We start from the raw sequence: 21123 nt of genomic DNA on the forward strand, positions 1-21123 counted from the left end.
GTTTTAGTCGAAAATGTATTTTTATATTATACCATTGGCAAATTAGAATTGCCTGTACTTAGTAATTCATACATATTTTATGAAGTGTGTTATTTTTCTTACATTATTGGTGTTTATTTTCAGTGTGAATTACATTTGCCTATTCTCATGAAAGTTTATTTTATTTAGATCTTTTCACTGTTGAAGGGGTGAGATATGTTGTGCCCCATGCTCTGGGGTTTCCATGGAACTATAGAATGTCCTGGAATTCCAGGCAGGGGGGCTGTTGGAGCAGTTACTGAGACATGCTGGCGGGCTCTACATCACAGCTTCTTCGGAGCAAATAAAAAAGTACTCACCTCAGCTTTTGGAAGGTGTCGTCATTTCAGTTTTTTTCAGGAAATAGGTGTTTGCTATTGTGATAGTATGAATATGTTTATTTTTTAGGGTATCCCTACTTTTGTTTGTAGTTAATGTAATGCTTAGTCAGATTCTTAATGCCATTGGCCTATTGGTCTCATTAGTTCTGAAGGAGTATGGCTCCTTCTGGATTTGAGTGTTTTTCTGGCCCTTTCGTTCACAGACGATCTTTGAGCACTTGGCCTTTGAGATATGTTCCTGATGTTCTTGTCTTCCAAATGCCCCTACCCTTCCAAAGCACTGCCTTCCCATAAAAGGGAATTTCTTTTAGTTATTTTATTTAATTCATGTTTTTTATATAGATCAGACATTACCCAAAGGAGCCAGAGTGCTTTACAAAAAAACAAGGTTTGTTGCAAAGATACACGATTTCCAAAACATGTAATTGTCTGAGACAGTAAGACCTTGCTATTGATGCCCAAATCGAGATGAGGGAAAAAAGAAGTCAGTTCCATGTCAACGGTCATTGTTGAGACTGCACAACATGTCTTTGAAAGAGTAGTGCTCTCAACTCCGATTTAAAGACAGCCGTCTAAGTGGACTGGTGCATAGGTTCAGATGTATGGAGTTCCATGTTCTAGCCGCACTTCTGAGAAAGATTGTGCAATCAGTCATTCCTTTCTAAATGTTGGGGGTTCAAGTAGCAGTGCTTCATCTTTTTGCAGTGGTCTGATGCCTCCGGAGAGCTTGAGTTTGCCTTCTGGGTAGAATGGAGTGGACGTGTGAAGGGACTTGTATGTGACACCAGCAGCCTTGTATATGGCCCTGGCTTCAATGGGCAGCCTTCGTAGAGTAAGCGGAATATGTAAGATGTGATGATTTCTTTTGGCCTTGCAGTCAAAGCGTGCTGCCGAATGTAGGGTGGATTTAAGGGGAGAGATGGTTTTAGAGGAGACCAATCAAGAGAGAGTTACACTAGCTCAGTCTTGAGAGTACTAAGAAATTAACAAGAGTTTTCAAATCTGGCTCTGAAATTAAGTCGAGTTGATATCGCCATTTTCGGCCATGTTGTTGATTTGCCACTCAATATTTGGTCTTTTATCAAGGATGACTCCTAGGGATTTTGTTGTGTCACAGTGATGGGTTTATTATTTAGGATATTGAGTGTGTCCATCCAGCATTGTATTGGACGAAGAAATGAGGAGGAATTCCGTTTTAGAAGGGTTTAGTTTTAGGTGGTCAGAAGTCATGCAGTTTTGAACAGTAGTTAAAGTGTTAGCAAAATGTGAGATGTCATTGTGAGAGGAGACCTTTAAGTATAGTTAGGTGTCAACTGCATATTGATGGTAGAGGATCCCAAATTTTCTAAGAACGACTCTGAGGGGGCGCATTAGTGTAGGAGCAAGCCACTCCTTATTCTACAGCCTTCGGTGCTGAGAAACAATTGTACATTTTTACTCTGTGTGACCTGCCTGTGAGTAGTAAATCAACACATTTAAGGGCAGCGCCATTAATGTCGATTTGATGTTTGAGTATATCAAAAAGCGAAGCGGTCTTTAAAACATGGGCACAGCCATGCATGCTGTTTCCACACTAGCCTTAACCACGCATATGCCTTAACCACGCATATGCATGATTAAGGCAGTACGTTGTCTAGATGCACAGATGGGTGGGCACAGGAAGAGGAAGGGTCAGGAGAGAACGCGGACTAGTGAGCGGGGCTAGGGTTTTGGGGGGTGGGAGTTAGTTTTTAGGGCTTGAAGGTGTCAGGATTTTTTATAGTGCAGTAGGGCTGGGTTTTACGGTTCAGGACGGGGGTGTTCGGGGATCTTAGGGATAGAGGTCATTTTTAGGGCTTCGGTCGGGTTGTTTATAGAGCAGAGGCCAGGGTTTTAGGGCTCAGGGCAGGGGATATTCAGAATAGTTTTAGGTTTTAGGAGTGGGGGTAGTTTTTAGGGCTCAGGGGTGGGTCAGGTTGTTTATAGGGCAGGGGCCAGGGGTTTAGGGCTCAAGGTGGCGGGGTTAAGGTGTGATCTTTACCACACATACCTTTACCAATCATGCCTGTACCACAAAATTGCGTGGTAAAGGCATGCGTAGTAAAGGAACACGTTGTTCAAATGCATTCATTGCTCGGCTGCGTTGTAGAGGCATGCATGGTTAAGCCATGTGTGCATTTGTCATACACAACCTATCAAGAAGCATAGAATGGTTAACTGTATCAAAGGCTGCTGATAAGTTGAGAAGAATCAGGAGACAGGTGTTGCCCGAGTCAAGGACTCTGAGTACATCATCAACCAACTGCACAGTGCGGTTTCAGTGTTGCAGGCTTCTTTGAAGCAAGATTAATATTCATCCAGGAGGTTGTTGTCTCTGATATGATGGGTAAGTTAACCATTGATTCCTCTCTTGATGATTTCTTGCCAGTAATGGGAGTTTGGAGACAGAGCCAAAAGTGTTGAGGTTGTTCGCATCTGCATAACATTTTTTGAGAAGTGGGGTGACTTGACCTGTATGCAAGCAGTCGGGAAAAATCCTTGGCTGAGTGATAGAGTCACCAGTTTAGTCCAATTAGGGAGAATGTGTGTGTGTGTAAAGGTTTTTTGCTATGTTACGCCAGATAGGGTTCCTAAAGTGGTTTGTTGGTTTTGTTTTCATGATAGTCTTCAGTAGGACTTCCTCTCTAATTCTGTCAAACAGCTGCCAACTGGTTTTTAGATTTTCACAGAGGAGTTTGATAAGGGCAATCATCTTGACACAGAAGTGATTTTCTTTTGGTGTCAAAGAATTGTACGATTTCTTCTGCTTTCGAGGTTGGATCGACAAGTGTGATGGACATAGAGGGAAAACGGGTGGCTTTGACCAGAACAAAGAGTTGTTTTGGTAAGTACTTGGCTGAGTCAAGCATGTGATGTAATTTGATTAATCACAGAAAATATCCTTTTGTTGAGTGATCTTGCATTACTGTGGTATGTGAGGTTAAAGGGGAGGCTGATTGTCTCCATTTCTTCTCCAGAGTTTTCAGGACTCTTCTTTGTTCACATAAGGCTTTGCTAAACCAGGGAGCTGACAGCTTGAGTCTTTTCTGTTTGCTCTGGCGTCGAGGAACCTCATCAAGCAGTTCTGAAAGGCGGTAAAGCAGTGAGTGTGCAGATGCCACAATGATATGTTAGACTAGGTTGATTGGTGGTAGAATGTTCTGTGGATTGTCACTGAGAATGCTAACATTGAAGCTATTTGTGTAGCAAAACCAGGTTATTGCCTATTTTGATTGGCCTATGGTCAAGGAGTGCAAGAGTCACAGAGAAAAGGGGATGAGAAAATGATGAGACCAGTCTACTGGTATGGGCTAATCCACTTCAAGTAGATTGTCTTTTGAGATTATCGAGTGTAGCATGGCTCCTTTAGAGTGTGTAGGTTTTATGATTTGTTGGGCCAGATCATACAGTCAGAAAGGAGGCTAGATGGTTGACAGCTGAATCTTCATTGATACCCTAGTGAAGATTAAAGTCTTCCAAAAAGATCACGTTGCTGCTCTGCATTGGTTGATTATTTGCAAAATCAATGAATTCCTAATAAGAGCATTATTGTCACCTTGTGGGTGATATATGGCATTTAATCTGATAGGGGGCTGTGTTGTGCATGTAGAACTAGTGATAAGCATTCAGAAGAGGAAAAAGAACAGTTGGGTGAATCCCTGTATTGTAAGGAGTATCGGAATATGGCAGCGGTGCCTCCCCCTACTCTCCCAACACGATCATTTCTGATGTTGGAATAGTTTGGAGGAAGTAGAAGGTCCATTATGTTGTGTGATGTCTCTAAACCAATTCTCAGTAAGGAATATTAAGTCAAGGTTATAGTGTGACATTGTTTGAGAGATGTCCGGCTTGTGCTTTATTGCCGACATACAGATAGGTAGCATCCAACGTGAGGTTGAGGTGAAGGATTTGGTGAGAGGAGTGTCTAGAGGTGTAGTCATAATAGGAATAACATTCCTGTGAGCCAGTGCCTGTGTTGTATGATTGATGCTTAGGCAATACCAGCTTTGCGTGGGACTGGAGTTTAGCCCTAGTCAATAGAATATCTGGAAAAATGAATTGATTTGTATTTTTGGAGTATAGGAGGTTGAGAGAGTGGAGGAGGATGAGGATAATGGGCAACTGTAGCTGGCAAGTAGATTGACAGAGGACATCAGGAATACTTTGGATGAAATCTGCAATTCAAATTGGTATATAGAAAGTTCTACCCAACCTCCATCTTATGTACCACTCACACATAAGATATCTAGAATTGATTCCTGTCACCACACAGTAAACATATATATTCACTTCTCACCATAATCGACAAAAGCAAAGTGTGCAGTGCCACACTGTCTTCATAGATGTTCCCTGTGACCTACTTAGACTTCCTTACTATTTCTGTCCACAATAAGGTGGTCTGGTATTAAAAAGAGAATGATACTGGCTGCAGCTCATAAAAAATTTTAATAAAGCATGCAATATATGAGACTCCATTGGGAGACTTATCACACTGCAGAGGACCAAGTACTATAGGTCAGAAACCTAAAAATTTGAAGATGTCATGCCTAAGACGTATTTATCTAAGAATCCCTGTCCTAGAAAATATTAGTACTTGTATCTCACCCTGGGCAGTTTAGTGTATTTGGGCTCAGGTGATAAACTGCTGTAAAACAAGATGCAATCTAATACTGTGTGTTGGACTTGGCCTGTCCCCTGAAATGTTTCACTTTTGCCCCCCCTAATTTGGAATGTCTCCCCCATGGGATTAAACCTGTATAGGCCATGAGTGGTGGGAGACACCTTGTTAAATTGTAATGCTATGTAATGGTGTGAGCACTTGTAAATTCCCCCCATTGTAAAATGCACCTGAAATGTCCTATGTTTAAAATGGTTGCCATGGCCATGGGTTTTGCCACTGGACTGCCATAGGTCAGCAGTCTAGTTATTATTACCCAGCTACCCCTAGCTTTTGGAGGGAAAGCCTGGCACCCAGGCTGCTCAACCCCTCCCCTTGAGCCAGTTTAGGCCACCTTTGCCAACATTCTAGAAGGTTCTGGCACTGCCTGGGAGGAGGGTATAAGTAAGGGGGATGTGCCACCAGAGAGTCAGTCAGCGCTGGGACAAGAAAGAGAGGGGTCCTGCAGGGAGGAGCTATCGCCCCATGGGCCTGTGAGCTGGGCCCTGCACCCCTAAAACCCGCTACTCTGCTGTCCCCTGGGCCCCTGACAAGGGAGGGCCCCTACCCAGGTCCCTGACACTGTGGGGACCGGGAATTACGCCAGCGCTGCGAGGAAGAAGCGCCCAGGAGGTGAGGAGTGGGACTGTCTACCCCCCTTGGGAAGCTGTGGCCCCTTTGAAGCACCATGGGGAAGATTGTGCCCCCAAAAGAACTGCTGCTGGCTGAGGTGCTGTGAGGCCCTGTGAAAGCGCTGGGCCCTGGGACTGTTGTGGCCCCCTAGTGCTGTAAAGCCTGCCTGTCAAGCGCTATAATTGCAAAGCGCTGAGGAAGAGTTAATTTCCTGCCCCCTCTGCGTGGCCTGAGGAAGGAACTGAGGTTGTGGGCAGAGGGAGGAGCAGTGCGCTGTAAATAGCGCCATCCTGCTGAGGAGAATCGCGCTGGAGGAGCCTACCCTCGTTTTGGCGCGCTGTCCGCCATATAATTAATTAATTTAAAAGGGAGCCTATACCTTGTGCCGCCGATCTCACCGCCGCGGCGCGGCGCCGCCTTGAGGGACCCCCCACTGCTGTGGGCATCGTCGCGGCGGCCCCCGGTACCAGGAGAGGGCCGCCGAAGTGAAGGAAGGGCCGCGCTAGGCCCTGAGGCCGCCGACTCCCGCATCACGTGACGGGGGCCCGGCCGCGTCATTGGCCCTCCCCCGCCAACGCCACGCACGGATTGGCCTGCGCGGCCGTGACCCTTGAAGGCCGCGCAGGGATTGGCTGTCAGCCGGGAGAAGCCGAATCGAAGCCCCGGGTCCCCGTGAGGTAGGAGGGGGACCCGGGTGAAGCGCCGGTGCGGGGCCCCCGTAGTGGAGGGGGAGCCCCGAAGCAGGAGTGACCGGAGCGAGAGCCCACCCCGCCGGTCTGTGCCCCGCATGAGGGGCCGGTGGAATAGGCGGGGCCGGGGCACACTGTCGGTGCCAGCCCCGCCTCCCCAAAACAAAGCGGCCGGAGGAGCCGAGTGCCTGCGGAGCTCCCGTGCAGACGAGGGAGCCCCGATTGTGCTGAGGGAGGCCCGAGTGAGGCGAGTGTGGCCGCCCAGAGGCCTTGTTGAACCCCCAGGGCCCCCGTGAGGAGGAGTGGCCCGGGTGACGTAGCGGAAAGGGGGGGCCTCAAAACCGCAGAGAGCCCTGTGTGTTGCTGCCTGGCTGTCGTGAGAGAGGAGGGGGCATCGAGGCACAGTGTCGGTGCCTGCCCTTCCTCTGGTGAAGCCCCGCGCCTGCTGAGGTCCCCGAGAGAAAAAGAGTCTAGGAGCAGCCGGTGAGTGGGGCCCTAAGTATACTGAGTGAAGGGTGGAGAGGGCAACGGGACACAGGGTCGGTGTCCGCCCCCTCCCCCCCGGTTAACTGGCAAGGGCCCGAGTGCCCAGAGCCCGGGTAAAGGCCGCCTTCGGCAGTGCTAAGAAGTACTTTGCACTGGGCCAGGATTCTAACTAGGCCCCTTTGGAACTGCCGACAGGGACCCCTGCTTATCCAGAAGGCGAAGGGGGAAATATAAGATGTCCTAGTGGCCCCCCAATGAAAAGTTGTACCCCCCACCCTCCCGAGGGAGTGTTATTCGCCTGAGGAGACATTTAGGTTTGCCCTAAGGAAATGTTTTACTCCTGCTTAGGGTGGTACTAATGACAAGCACATTTTTTTACTTGTTGCCTGATGTTCCCTGAAATGTATAGGCCTGACATCCAAACGAAATGTTTATTCCTGCACAGTGACCAGGTGATAGGAAATGTTTAAGGGTACTCCTTGTTGTTAATGTTACTGATGCCAATGCATATTAATGCGTCCTGCCTGATGTTTGATATCCCTATGCTGATTTATTGCAGGTGTTCCTGTATGTTGGGATTTACTGTGATGCCCTGAAGTTTCCTTTACAGGGGTCGGGCTGGAGTTTTAGTGCACGGTGTGTACTCATGCTGATGGTATTTTGCATTACAGCCTATCACTAAGGATGATAGCCTGAGTTGGCCCCGCCATATTGGCCCCAGGTTCAATGTTAATTTAGTCACATTTTTATTTCCAGGTATGGACTTACAGACTCAGCCCTTACTTCCCATGTAATAATTCCCCCCTTGATACACTTGGCTCTGGTGCCAGTTGGCGCCATGTGATGATACCACTGTTATGCATTTTTGCTTTGCACGTTGGAGATACTAAACTTCTTAATTTTCCAACTCAAACTGGTGTCCTGCCTCTTTTGTGGTGTGCCTGGTGTGACGTCTGTAGGTACTGCGTGCGTGCTTCACATGTCCTCGAAGTTTGGCCTGCCCGCTTGGTTCCATGCTACCCCCTTGGAGATTTGGGTAACCCCATTTCTTACACTGTGCTTTCTTGTGAAGGTGCAAACTAGTGAATTACAGTTGTAGAAAATTTACAGCCGACTTTGGTTTATCTTTTATGAAGACGATCGAGTTAATATTTCAGATTGGTGAGTAAGTAGTAGTAAATGGCAGTCACTTTTTCAAACTAAAATGTAGGGTCTAACCAGTCCATTAATACCAAATAAATTTAAAAATTGTGGTTACCGTTGTTGCAGCATAGTATATATTGACACTTTTAGTAAATATACTCACTACTAATTAAGCTTTAAAGTAATTAAAATGTTCATCTGTGGTGTAGCTTGGTATTGTGTTATGCAAATAGGTGCATAACAATAATCACTGAACTTTAAATTAATTTTAGTAGCATTTTTAATCAAGGTTTCCCATCACCTCAGAGATATGACCATGATGCCTCTGTTGTCCTCTCTCTCAGGAGACCCTGCGTCCAATCATACGAAGCGGCCTCCCAGATGTCTGCCTGCAATGCCTTTACCTTTTCTTTGCTTTTCCGCTTGACACTGGACAGGCACCTTTGAAGGATGACTTGGATTGCACTCTGCAGGAAATGTTCACTCAGGTAAATTGCTGAAAGCTTGATGGATGTACCTGTTACATTGACTCTAGATTACACCACTCTCAACCCTGCACACTGGATACTACCGTACTTAAACATATATGTTGCCCCCTCCCCACTTCATTACTAGACAATAATTATATATCATACCACATCAACACTCCATCAACGTGTCTCACAATTCAGACCACATTACACAATATGTTTCATTATACAGTGCACTAAAGTACATATAAGGCTGCACACCTACAGTCCCAAATTGCAAACTCACCCATCTATAACATACACACTCCTACACAGGAGATTGAATTCACATCTGAGTGCATTCATGTGCACACTAGTGTACCACCGCATCCATTCCCCCATGTTGTATGTTGCCACTGTGAAACTGAGGGCAGAAGGGAGGGGGATGTGGCTTTGATTAGAAAACAGACACATCTTTATTAAACTCAAATGACCTGCAGAAGTTCTATGGTGCAGGAACTGAGACGGGAAAGGACATTCTCCACTTTCTCCATGTTTCAAAGGCTGGATTAACCAACAGGTGCTGTGCGATGTCCTCCATTTCTTGGGTAGCATGGTAGCAGTGTAGAATTTAATCGTATACCTTACAGAGGTGGATTCTTGTCATGGGAAGCTCACTAGGGAGACAAAACATCAACCAGTTCTCTTAGCAACTGGTAAAAGATATATTTGAACAATGCTGGGTTTTCAATGGAGGAAAGACAGTCAAGGGACTATTACAAGAAAGCAAGATCCTCCCAAGAACCAGGGCCGTGTGTTTTATTTTATAAAAATGATGCACCAAACATAGGAAGATCTGATTACTCACCTTTTGATGTACAGTTGCAGAGCAAAGAGTATCTAGGTTTTGCTTAGAGTAGAACCACAAATCACACAATATTTGTTTGAAGGAGGTAGGCAAAACTCGAGACCAGGGACCCGCTACCACCAGCCCTTCATTACATGGCTGCTGACTCTGAGCCCCTTTTAAACAATAACATAATTCTCCACACATTGTGCGTTTTAGGTGCTTCTTAAAAAGACATTGATCAGGTAGAAGCTTAAGGACAGATTGTGTAGGAATATTGAGAAAAAGCAGCATGTTCTGAAGGACTAGCCATATGATTTACTCCATTAAGTAGGGTCTGCCAGGTACAGGGCACATGGGAAGATCCGATGTTGTACCTTGAGGGAAATACAGTATTTCAGCCCAAGACATTTTTTTAGTTGTCGATTAAATTCTCCTGATGCACTGATAACAAGCATTTGTTCTGGCCCTTGTCTGTAATTTGGAACCATAATGGTGGTGGATGTTCCTAAAGTCATTCCATTCTTCTTGCAAGACATCAACAATGCAGGCTGGCATGCTCCGTTTGAGGCAGAGATTTTTGGACAATTCAGTTTATAATCTCTCAGATATTGTATGATAATGATAAAGTCTGGCCGAACTTTGGAATGATGATGACTGAGTCATTCAAGCCACCACTCAAACTTTGACACACACATTAGTTAGCAACAAAATGTGCTAACCTCACCGAGTTGTTATGAAAGGTGGAATCCATGCCATATATTTAGATGCACTTCTTCACGGTGAGGCCTCAGCTCTTAAATACAAAAGCTTGGAGGCAAGATTGCATTGTGGGGGAAATCGGTAAACAAAATATTGCTCCCGAGCAAAAGACAAATTGACACTCAGAATTGTGCCATATCAAAACATCAGTCCAATAAAGTTTTCAAATTCATGATATTCTCGGGTTATTTTCTTCTTTATTTTCTTGTTTCCTTTATCCTCATCACAACCGTAGATGTATTATACATTAGTTCATGATAGTAAAGTGGTATGGATGGTATCACCAAAATGTAGCCAATAGCCGACACGTGGTTCGTTTCGGGGAAAATCACCTGACGACTTCCTCAGGGCAAGCGCAAATCTCTGATAGCAGATTCACCACATTCAGTGTGTGGTCCCATATAATATGGGTCTAAAAAATATATATCTTATGTACAATTCGTATCCTTCAGCGGTCCGATGTGTTTTTCTAACAAATATCTTGATCGTACTTAAAATCTGGTCTGGACAAATGTAGGTAAAGTTATATCATATATCGGAGAGTACTCTCGTCGCCTTCGTGGGTTCATGCGTTAGACATGTGGGGGAAATCAGCACCAATATTGAGTGACAGTGTCAGAGGGAGTGATTCCCTGAGGAGGGGGGGTGTTTGGGACTGACCCAGGCACATGATGACAGATCCAGTCACTTCCTGGCACTGACATGCACACCTTATACAGTTCAAAGTCAAATGGCCTGATGGACTCTCTGTCAGGCAGGTCTCCATGTCTCCATGTTTTTCTGAGCAAGAAAATAAAATAAATTTGTAGATAGTATTCAGTTTTGGATCCTATGTTATGTGATAAGATTTATAGAGCGCGTAGATGGCCAAGGGCTTCCCATCGCTAGAGGTAAGAATATGGTGCGAAAGCTAGAGGGAAGTTTAATGGCACTGATGGGAAAAACAGGTCTTAAGCTTTTTATAGACGGTTGGTTCTGCTTCCATGAATCTGAGTTCATGTGGAAGAGAATTCAATAGCCTGGGTGCCAGATATACAAAGGATCTACTGCGCCATCTGGCTCTTTTGATTTTAGTCATTTTTAGTAACCGTTCCATGCAGGTTCTAAGACATTAGTTAGGGACATATAGGCTCACCAAGTCTCTAATTTAACGGGCTTTGTGTGTCAAACAAAGTGCCTTGAATTTGACTCTAGCAAGCCAATGTAGTGCTCTTAGATGCTTTCCCACTAGTTCCTGTAGTGGAACCTTACACAGAAGTCTCATTGCAGTAGTCTGCACAACGTAGAGTTTTTCTATGAGATATTTTGATAAAGGAAGTTTCCATAGTCGAGACAAGATGTGACCAGTGCATGGATTACTATCTTTCTTAACTTCATAAGAATAAGCTGCAGAGTCTTACGGAGCATTCTGAGTAACCCAAAACAGGTGCCTGCAAGTTTCTTTGCTTGGGTCTCCATTGTTAGTTCCCTGTTGAGCCGGAAGCCAAGATTTTTAATTGTAGAGCTTGGGACTGGTGAGATACCTGACAGTTAGGACAGCTAATCAAAGGCCTAGGGACCACATTGTTACCGAGGACCATCAGCTCAGTTTCGTTTTGTCCCCGTTTAATTTCAGACAGCTGCTTGTCATCTATTCCACAAACCTTTCCAGACATGGCTCTAAAATATCTGGTTCACCATTAGTTCTGGAATCAAGGGAGACCACCAAATGTGTGTCATCTGCATACGATATCATAAGATACCGAACTCCTGGACCATATCAGCAAACTGCCCAATATAGATGTTAAACAATATGGGGCTAAGCGAGGAGCCCTGTGGCACCCAAAAAGTCAGTGGCATTGTTTCTAAAAAAAGGTTTGCTTCCATGACTTGGAAGGAAATGCCCTTTAAGAAAGATGCAAGCCCCTCCAAGGCTTTATCTTGGATACCAATTTCCACTAGTCTATTTAATAAAATGGAATGATCAACAGTATCAAATGCCACACTGAGGTCTAGGTGTAATATGGTGGCTGAGCTGCCTTGATACTAGGTCATTTTTAATTCTTCTGACACTGCATGCAGAGCTGATTCCTTGCTGTGCTGTGCACGAAAGCCCATCTGCATGGTATAGAGGCAGAAATTAGAGTCCAGAAACTTTACTAGAGCTCTATTTACATATTTCTGTATTAGTTTAACAATTAGTGGTAGAAGGGATATTGGTCGATAGTTCCCCGGTTGAGCTGGATCCAGGTTGGATGTTTTTATTAAAGGTCTAATTATTGCGTGTTTCTGAGCTTTTGGAACTTCGCCTACCTCTAATGAGATATTAATGATTTCCACTCCTGACTCCCCCCCCAATGAGACAAAGAGCTCACTCTACGAGAAATATTGGTGACAATACAGGACCTGAGAGGGACTTTTGAGCCCAAATTAGATACAGTCACAACAACGTAAACCTGATGAGGGCAGATGTCAGGAAAATATCCTACAAGGTGAAAACGGTGGAGTCCCAGATCAACGGACTCCAATCCATGACAGAGCGCTTGAAGGAACAGGTCCAAACCCTAACCAAAAACAATGCTATACTTGCGGCTAAGATAGCTAATCAGGAATGCAGGTCTCGTCGGAACAAAATCAGGGTGATGGGGGTCCCTGAAGGAACCGAGGGCCTCAGTTTGGACCTATTTGTCGAAGACTTGATCCTCTATCGACTGGGTGCACAAAGCATTGAGCCCACAGCCTAATTGCTAGGATATTTAAAAGTAGAGATCGGGACGCAATCCTTCAGGCAGCATGATCTCACTGCGATCTCTGCATCAACAACGCGATGATCAGATTTTCCTTGGATATTACCTTTGTGGTACAGAGGCCACAACGAAGCTTTGAGGCAGTGAAGAAAACCTTGCGCTACAAAAACACCAAATACATGATGCTGTGCCCAGCCAAGCTCCATATCATTGATGAAGGCAAGATGTGGTACTTCAACTCTCCTGAAGAAGCCTGGAACTGGGTCAAAGGTTGGAAACTTGCACAATGGAATACGAGCAGTGCTAAATGGACTCGTGACCTGAGGCCTGGAACAGTTCCGGAAACTCATGACTCCCCTGAAGAGCGCTGATCACCAAATCTCTTGGTGGACACATAAGCATAGTCCCTATGGGCTCTCATCTGCTGATACACACTCTGTGACTTAAGCATAGTTATTGATTGCTTGATGGTGTGGGTTGAGTTGATAAATGCTGCAATGCCCTTGCTGGATTAATGTCAAGAACTGGCATTGTCCATAGAGACGCCTAAGAGGGTCTCCTGTAGCTGGGTAACTAAACATTTCTACTTTATTAGTTTTAATTTGGCGTGGGCTGCCCTCCCCGATCTATCTATGTTATGTTACAGGCAACAGGTACTCTGCAAGTTGGGCGGGCATGTTTGGGCTAACGAGGCAGGGTTGCAGGGAGGGGGGAGTTAGGGGATTTCTTATGCTATGTTTTTGGGGGGATTTGATTGATCTTTATGACACATCACAGCGTACATTTAGTGACAGGTGAAATGGGTGACAGTCAAGAAAGATGTGGGGCCCTGGTTGTCCTGATCAGAGCAGAACAGCATGAACCGTTCTTCAATGAGGCCCTATGGAGAGAGAATTGGAAGAGTTTAGAAATGTAGCCAAAACAAAAAGCTATGCACATTTTTGAGAAGAGACACAGCCAATTAATATAGAAGGGAATGTTCCTAATAAAATATGTGGGTTCCACACATTTTCAAAGTATTTTTGCAGGGCCTGTTATAGAAATCATACCTTTTAATTCAAATGGCCGTATCCTAAAGATCAAAAACAGCTGCTATAAATAGATCCTAAAGTTAGTCACTTGAATCAGATAATAGCAGCCACATGTGTCCAGAAATACGAGAAGGCACCTGGGATAAATACATTCCTGCATTAATTATTCAACCAGTTCTCTAATAATCAGTAGCCATTCCTACAGACAGTCTCCCATTACTTCGTAACAATATATATTTCCTTGTCTACAGAAGTACCTACAAGGTTTCATGAAAATGATCCTCAGTAATGTGTAAGAGAAGTAAGTGCTGGCCATTTCTCATGAAGGCCTTCAACAAAGTCTATTGATAAATGACCAGGCATTTGTATGGTTAGTGTGTACTTCTGATTACTGAAGCCTAATCTTGTGTAGATCCCAGTGCTTGATTTGAGCCGGTGGTTTCTGGTGCTTGGCACCTGCACTTAATTTTCAACACCGACTCTAGTGACATTCCACCACAAGGTGGCGCTGTCTGTCAACATTTTGAGAGAAGCACAACAACAATATTTGTTGTCAATAGACATTATAAATTAATAACATCTTTCGCTCTTATTATTCTTATCATTTTGGGTGGCCTGGGATAGTTTGAATTGTCACACTTCTAGCAATGCGATAGTACCTGTGTTGGTTCAGCCATTGGCAGTGCTGGCTGGCGCAATGAGTGGTGCAAGCTGCAGTGCTCTCCTGAGAAGGGCCCTGGCACTTACTTACAAATTAAGCACTGGTAGACTCTGATTAGTGGGCTACCCCTAGTTAGCGTAATTTTCCGTACCCTTACACTGACCGAATCGCTCTCCCTCTTCAGTGAGTTAGTCCGAGCAGAAACGTATTACAACATTAGACAGTCATTCATGAAGAAAAGGAATTTATTCTTGTGAGCACAACATGAAAATGGGGATCTCTGGGTGAGAAGTGTAGCAAAAGTCCTGATTTTCATGTACTCTCGCCGATAGCACACGTAAAATATGTAGCTTGAGAATTGGGTGGGGTACCCAAAAAACGAATTAACTCTGCCTGCCCCTAGCTTTTATAATAAACCACCTCGTTATGAGTATGCTGGAAAAATTAGATCTTTTCTATAGCATTTCTGGACTACCAATCAGTGTTAGATCGTATATCAATTCACGTTTCTATATCCAGCCTTTTGCACAACGAGGTTTATTTTAGGCGTGCAAACACCTTTGAGAATAGGCTTCTAACTCCTCAACATCATTTAAAATATACGTTCCATAAACCATAAGAAAAACAACAACAACTATGGTCCACCCCTTTTGTGGAATGATGCCAGATCTGTTACCCTTAAATCATTTCACCATTATCATTTTAATGCTGCTAAGGTGAGGTGGGGGTTCAATTCATCTAACACAGTCAGAATGCTCTGGCGTTTTATTGATTTAATTCCATTTGCAGCCTTGAAAAAAGCTATCTGTATGCTGCCCAGGGCGAAACACGTGCCGGCGGGAACAGTCGAAGTTTACCCCTTCAGAATAAACAAAAGTGTTAAAAGTTTTAAAAAATTCCATGTGAAAGACTTGGATTTAAGCTCTTCGTTTTCTCTTACGTTTGGAGTGTGGGTCCCAACTGCACAGTATTTTTGGTGTCTGAGTAGTTGGACTACACATAGAGATACTTTTTCCCAGAACCCACGCCATATTGCCGCTTGCTGAATAAACTACTTGCTGAATAAAATGAAGTGCCTACCTGCTGGAATTCAAGCTATGTGTCCCATATACAATACATATATTTTTCAATCTACATGCAGCCATATAGCACGTGGCTACAAAATACAGAAAGAAGGCACATTTAAGTCAGACAAAAACACTTTCATATAAGAATATGAAGGTTTGAGCTATCACCTAAAACAGACTGGTGGACAATTTGTCCCACATTTTCTTCTGCAAAGGCCTCGTGTAGATAAGTAGGATGTATCTGCTGAGGAATGTGCCTGGTCCCTGTGTATATTCAAAAAGTCGCTTTATTGCTGCAGGTGTTTGGAAGAAGAATATGCAGTATCTTGGGTCCAATACGCAGATCCGAAGAAAGACTAAGTAAATTGAGAACTTCCTCCACTAAACAGTAAATCACATTTAGCAATTGGGATGGGTACACTTATCACTCTAGAGTGAAGGATAAAAACCTTCTTCAATTTGGTCATGCCAGATTACTAGAAAGGCCTCATAAATTTGTGAGTAATTAATTTCATTCATTTTGATCTTGTAGTTTTTCTATGCCTCCTTTTGTTTCCATAGACTAAGCTACATCCTATTTTCTCTCTCGCTCTCTACCTCTTTGCCATTCCGACGTTCGCTTCTAGTTATTTTTATTTGTTTTTAATTCGGCAAACAATCGGCAGTTAAAAAAAATGAAGGATGTCCTTTTTTTAAGCTAAGTCTGAAAGTAGCCAAGTGCATCCTAAAAAAAAAAACTTGTAACTTGCTTGTCACAACGATCTCAAGCTAAATATAACTCCATTGAGCTTGCGCGTACCATTTCACACTGACACAGTGGTAGGATATAGGGAGCAGACAACATTTAGGGCCTTATTGATACTCTATCAGAAACACGGTGGATGCCCCATCTGCTGTATTACAAGTGCATTATAGCATATGGTACCTGTATTATGGAGGATGGGATATCCGTCATGTTTTGATGCACCATCCCATCTCCCGCATCAGAGTTTGGTGGAGGGGTAACTCTGTCACAACTTGACTTATCAAGGATATTGAATATCCTGTTGCACTTGTAATACAGCAAACTGAATAATCGTCAGTTTTGTGATGGAGTACCTGTTTGACAAACTCTAAATCAGGTGCTTTTTCTTTTTTTAGCTAAGGTTCCAGAGAAAAAGTGGGCAATGACTATTTCACATCCTAAGGGTCATCAAGACCTAAGCCTATAACTCGTCCTTTTCCACGGCTGGCCAAATGCCAAGTCCAATGAGGTCAACTAAGTGCAGTCTTTTAACAAAATCTCTTATTGGCCTATTTTAAACCAGATTGTGTGGCAAGTGAAACTAAGCCAGAAATGTGATTATTCATTGGAGTACAAAGACTGTTTCTTCAATAATACGATGGCCTTTGCATGTTTGACGTAGCAGGGTCAGTTTACATAGAGTGGTTCATGGTCGGGAAGAGCACCTGTATCGGCTTCTCCGCTAAGGCGGAGGAGTGTCGTACCACTGCTTTTAAGCAGTGTAACTAAAGGAAAAATAAAATATTAATAACTCAATGATATTACCATTTTATTTGGTTCTGCTGCTTTGCGGCCGGGATGGACGGGGAATGGGGATGCTCTGCTCTCAGAGTGGGTCAAGGGATGAGTGGTTTGCCCACTCCAAGTGGGCATGATGCTTGGGCTGGCCTAACAGACTTGCGCACTGTGCATGTTCTCCACACAAGCTGCATTACAGCCTGGGTGGAGAACATTCTCAAGCCCACAGTCCCCATCTGAGTGCCAAACCTCGGCGCTCAGACAAATCACAAAGCTGCATTGCAGTGTTGTGATTGGTCAGGCGAGCTTGGGGGCTTCTTGGCTGCTTCCAGCTTCCTGTTCCAGCCTGAGTATGACGCGGAGGAGAGACGGAGAGATGTGATAAGGTACACTTTTTTTTTACATCCCTCCCCCCGCTACACGTGAACCATGCCGACCACCACTGGAGAAACCAGATACAATCTCCGTTACTAAATGATGAAGTATTCTTGAGTGACAAGTGTCAAGGGATGATCTAGATCTTCTGCTCTTGATCAGATACCATGCAACACTGTACCACACACAGGGACATAACGCAGGCCCCTGCAGCTCCCGAGGTGTAGGGCAGCCCCCAGCCCTTCAGGGGCTCCATACCCTTCAGGGTGGCACCATTCTGCCCCCAGCCAGGGAATAGCCCCTCTTCAGATTCTGCAAGGGGGGCCCCATCATTTTACGTTACGTCACTGACCACACACAACACTAGTTCAAGCCACTGCAGCTAACCCTGTACAACACGGTTTCACACAGCAGTCCACTCTGTATTACGGATGTATGTCACTACAACGCACACTTTTACAATGCATACCTTTACAACGCATTTTTTACAATGCAACATCCGTTACAAAGCATACCATTACAACGAAAATTTTAAAACTACATTTACAACGCATTCCATTACAACGCATAATACCTTTACAACGCATACCATTACATCGCATAACATTACATTGCATGTTTAGGTAAGTATTGGATAGTGTAGGGGTAACATTTACTATTCTAACTCCAGGAGGTGCAACAGTAGGATAAGTGTTGGATAGTGTAGGGGTAAAAATTACTATTCTAACTCCAGGGGGTGCAACAGTAGGATAAGTGTTGGATAGTGTAAGGGTAAAAATTACTATTCTAACTCCAGGGGGTGCAACAGTAGGGTAAGTGTTGGATGGTAATGTTATGCGTTGTAATGGTATGCGTTGTAATGACTGCGTTGTAAAGACATACGATGTAGTGTCATGCGTTGTAATGGTTGCGTTGTAATGGCATGCGTTGTAATGGATGTTGCGTTGTAAAAGTTTTGTTGTAATGGTAGTGCATTGTAAAAGTTTTGTTGTAAAGGTCGTTTCCCCTGTATTACTTTATACAATATAGTACAGTACTATATCATGCTACCAATGATGTCAATTGACTCTGCAATGTTTCTTGCATTGTACTATACACTACAATCAACATGCCTCCTCAACCACACACCACAGCACAATGCACCACTTCGGAATATTCAGTTCTGTGGCATATCATGGATACACAAAATGTCCAAAGCAGGCGCGCATAAAATACAAGAAGCTGAAAGATTCATACACAAACAGAGGGACTCCGACATTGTTCTGATGAGTGCAACACACACGGAAAACAAAAGCCTTAGGCGCACAGACATACTTTAATTATCCCTTTTAAAGTTTCCATCCTTTTTCTCTCTTTCCAGATTAATGTATTCCCTCCATCTCCTGCCTTCTCTTTTCCACCTTTTTCTTGATCAACACACACTTTTGTTTTAGCCGCACACTAGGGCATATTAGCAAGAACCTCGTTAAAATTATCACAGTTTTAGCAGCAGGAAACTGCCGCTAAAACGGCGATAATGGGCTTGCTAATATGCGTTATAGAATTCCAATAGAAGCCCAGGTTAGATGTGCAGGACATCTAACCTGGGCTTCTATTGGAATTCTCAAGGGCATTTTAGTAAGCCCATTATCGCCGTTTCCTGCCGCTAAAACGGCGATAATTTTAACGAGGTTCTTGCTAATATGACCCTAAGTCCATAATGTCTCTCACACTAACTCCTTTACTCAGTGTTTCTCCCTCCAGTTAACTACCACCAGCTCTCTGATGGCCTAACTGAGATATCATTTGGATTCCCATTTTCTCAGGTAATGTTGAATATTTGCAGCCAGACTGAGGGGGTAGAGGAACTCCTGAAGACCTCAGAGCTGCAGTCGCTGATAGTCGCAACGATCTCCTTGTGGGAGCGGAGCAGCAGAGAGTGGCGTTCATCCACGGTTCGCGTGCTCCGTGCAGTGTCCAAAGTCCAGACCTCCAGCATCATACATTACTTGCATGGTAAGCCTTAGACCTTCTCTGTTGCTTCAAAGCCAGCTGTTTTTGTTTTTTTCTTAGATGTAACCTATTTGGATTCAATTTCTATTGTCTCAATCCCACACCATATTCTGTAAGTCCTTAAAGACCAGGCTGTTCACTTCTTAACAGCCACTAGTTAGCTTCTTCTATTTCTCTAATTCTTCAGACTATCTTGCTACTAGCACCTTGATGCCTTATAGCATTTGTTGCGTTTTACAAATCTTTTTCATTCATTCATCACTTGTGTCTTTGTTGGTTTGTAAGCGACCGAACACCGACTCCATCCTGGTAACCTCTAGTGTCCATGAAAAAAGGTTTTGATCCTGGAAACTGAACTTTTGTGTTATTTTAAGGTCAAAGTCTTCTATGGCCCAGGGTCACAGTGGTACTCAGTTTAATATGGTGAGGGTGAGAATGCCAGAGATTTTATGAGGTTAACCATTCCAATCTTTCTGGCAAGATGGCCCATTGAAATAATGCTTGCCAGAGATCAGACCATCAGAAGTTGGAATCCCAGAATAAGAGATTCTACTTCAGTCCTTCCTGATTCAGTAAATTGAGGACCATTACAGTGGGTTATAGTAACGTTTGTATGCAAAGCGCTTAGAAACAGACGCTTGATGTGAAGTGTCTAACGAAAAGAAAAGTATTTTTGTTTTAATCAGAAACTTAGTCAACAGGCATTTGCCTGAAACCTTATACATTCATTTCATCTGGGAACTTTTCAGAGATCCATAAGCACAGTGTGAGACTGGCATTTAAGAGCAATCTGGCAGTGCCCGATGAGCTGGTCTGACAGATTAGTGTGTGGGACGGTTTTAAGCAGCTTGTGAGCCTGTTTTGTGGTCAGGAGGGCAGGATTTACTATTGATTTCCCAAATATTTCCCCAAACATTGCCTGCAGCAGGTTCACATCCATGTAATCTTCCACAGCTTGCACAACACTTAAACAGAAGATTTTTACAAGTTAAAAATGGCCTGATTTGCAAATGTGGGCCACTTTTTTAGCTGTATGATCTGATGATGTGGGTCACCTTTATTTTGTTGTCCTGGGATATTTTTTGTCTCACTCTGACCCAGCTTAAGCATTTAACACACATTAACAAAAGCAGTTTCTGAAGCTATAAAGATGTTGTGCCTATTGTGTATTCTATCTAGATACAATAAAGCTGCTTGGATGAAATTTAGACAAGAACACTTACATAGAATTTGAAATAGAGACGGTCTAGAATGTGAAGATTCAATATCTAAGGTAATCAGTAAGAACTAACAAGGTAACGCCAGAAGTATCACAAATGATTTTCGGAGTGGGTGACCCAATATACCCTTGCGAGCTTGGGCTGTAAACTGTTTTGAATATTTGCCAACAAGGGAATTCGTTGATATGTAAATTACAGGTAATTGAACAGCGCAAGTCTTTGAACTTGAAATCAATTTGAATAAATCTCAACCTGTTGTACACTTATTTAGCCACTTCAATTTTTGGCACAATGGTGAATACTCTTCAGAACAGATAATGCTACACGGGAAATAGGTTCAAAGAACCGTGTAGCATTATCTGTTCTGAAGAGTATTCACCATTGTGCCAAAAATTGAAGTGGCTAAATAAGTGTACAACAGGTTGAGATTTATTCAAATTGATTTCAAGTTCAAAGACTTGCGCTGTTCAATTACCTGTAATTTAC

At 43.7% G+C, this 21123-nt stretch overlaps 1 protein-coding gene across 2 annotated transcripts in view; it reads left to right on the forward strand.

Moving 5' to 3' along the window:
• Nucleotides 1–21123, forward strand: part of WDFY4 (WDFY family member 4) — a 1018342-nt gene that overhangs the window by 181512 nt on the left and 815707 nt on the right. For both annotated transcript variants that reach the window (XM_078642707.1, XM_078642708.1), the window contains 2 exons: nucleotides 8330–8473; nucleotides 19231–19420. In XM_078642707.1, the coding sequence (XP_078498833.1) occupies nucleotides 8330–8473; nucleotides 19231–19420 (334 nt within the window). The remainder of the gene's footprint in view (nucleotides 1–8329; nucleotides 8474–19230; nucleotides 19421–21123) is intronic.

The sequence above is a fragment of the Lissotriton helveticus genome, chromosome 5_1, assembly GCF_964261635.1.
Source record: "Lissotriton helveticus chromosome 5_1, aLisHel1.1, whole genome shotgun sequence".
NCBI classification, from domain to species: domain Eukaryota; kingdom Metazoa; phylum Chordata; class Amphibia; order Caudata; family Salamandridae; genus Lissotriton; species Lissotriton helveticus.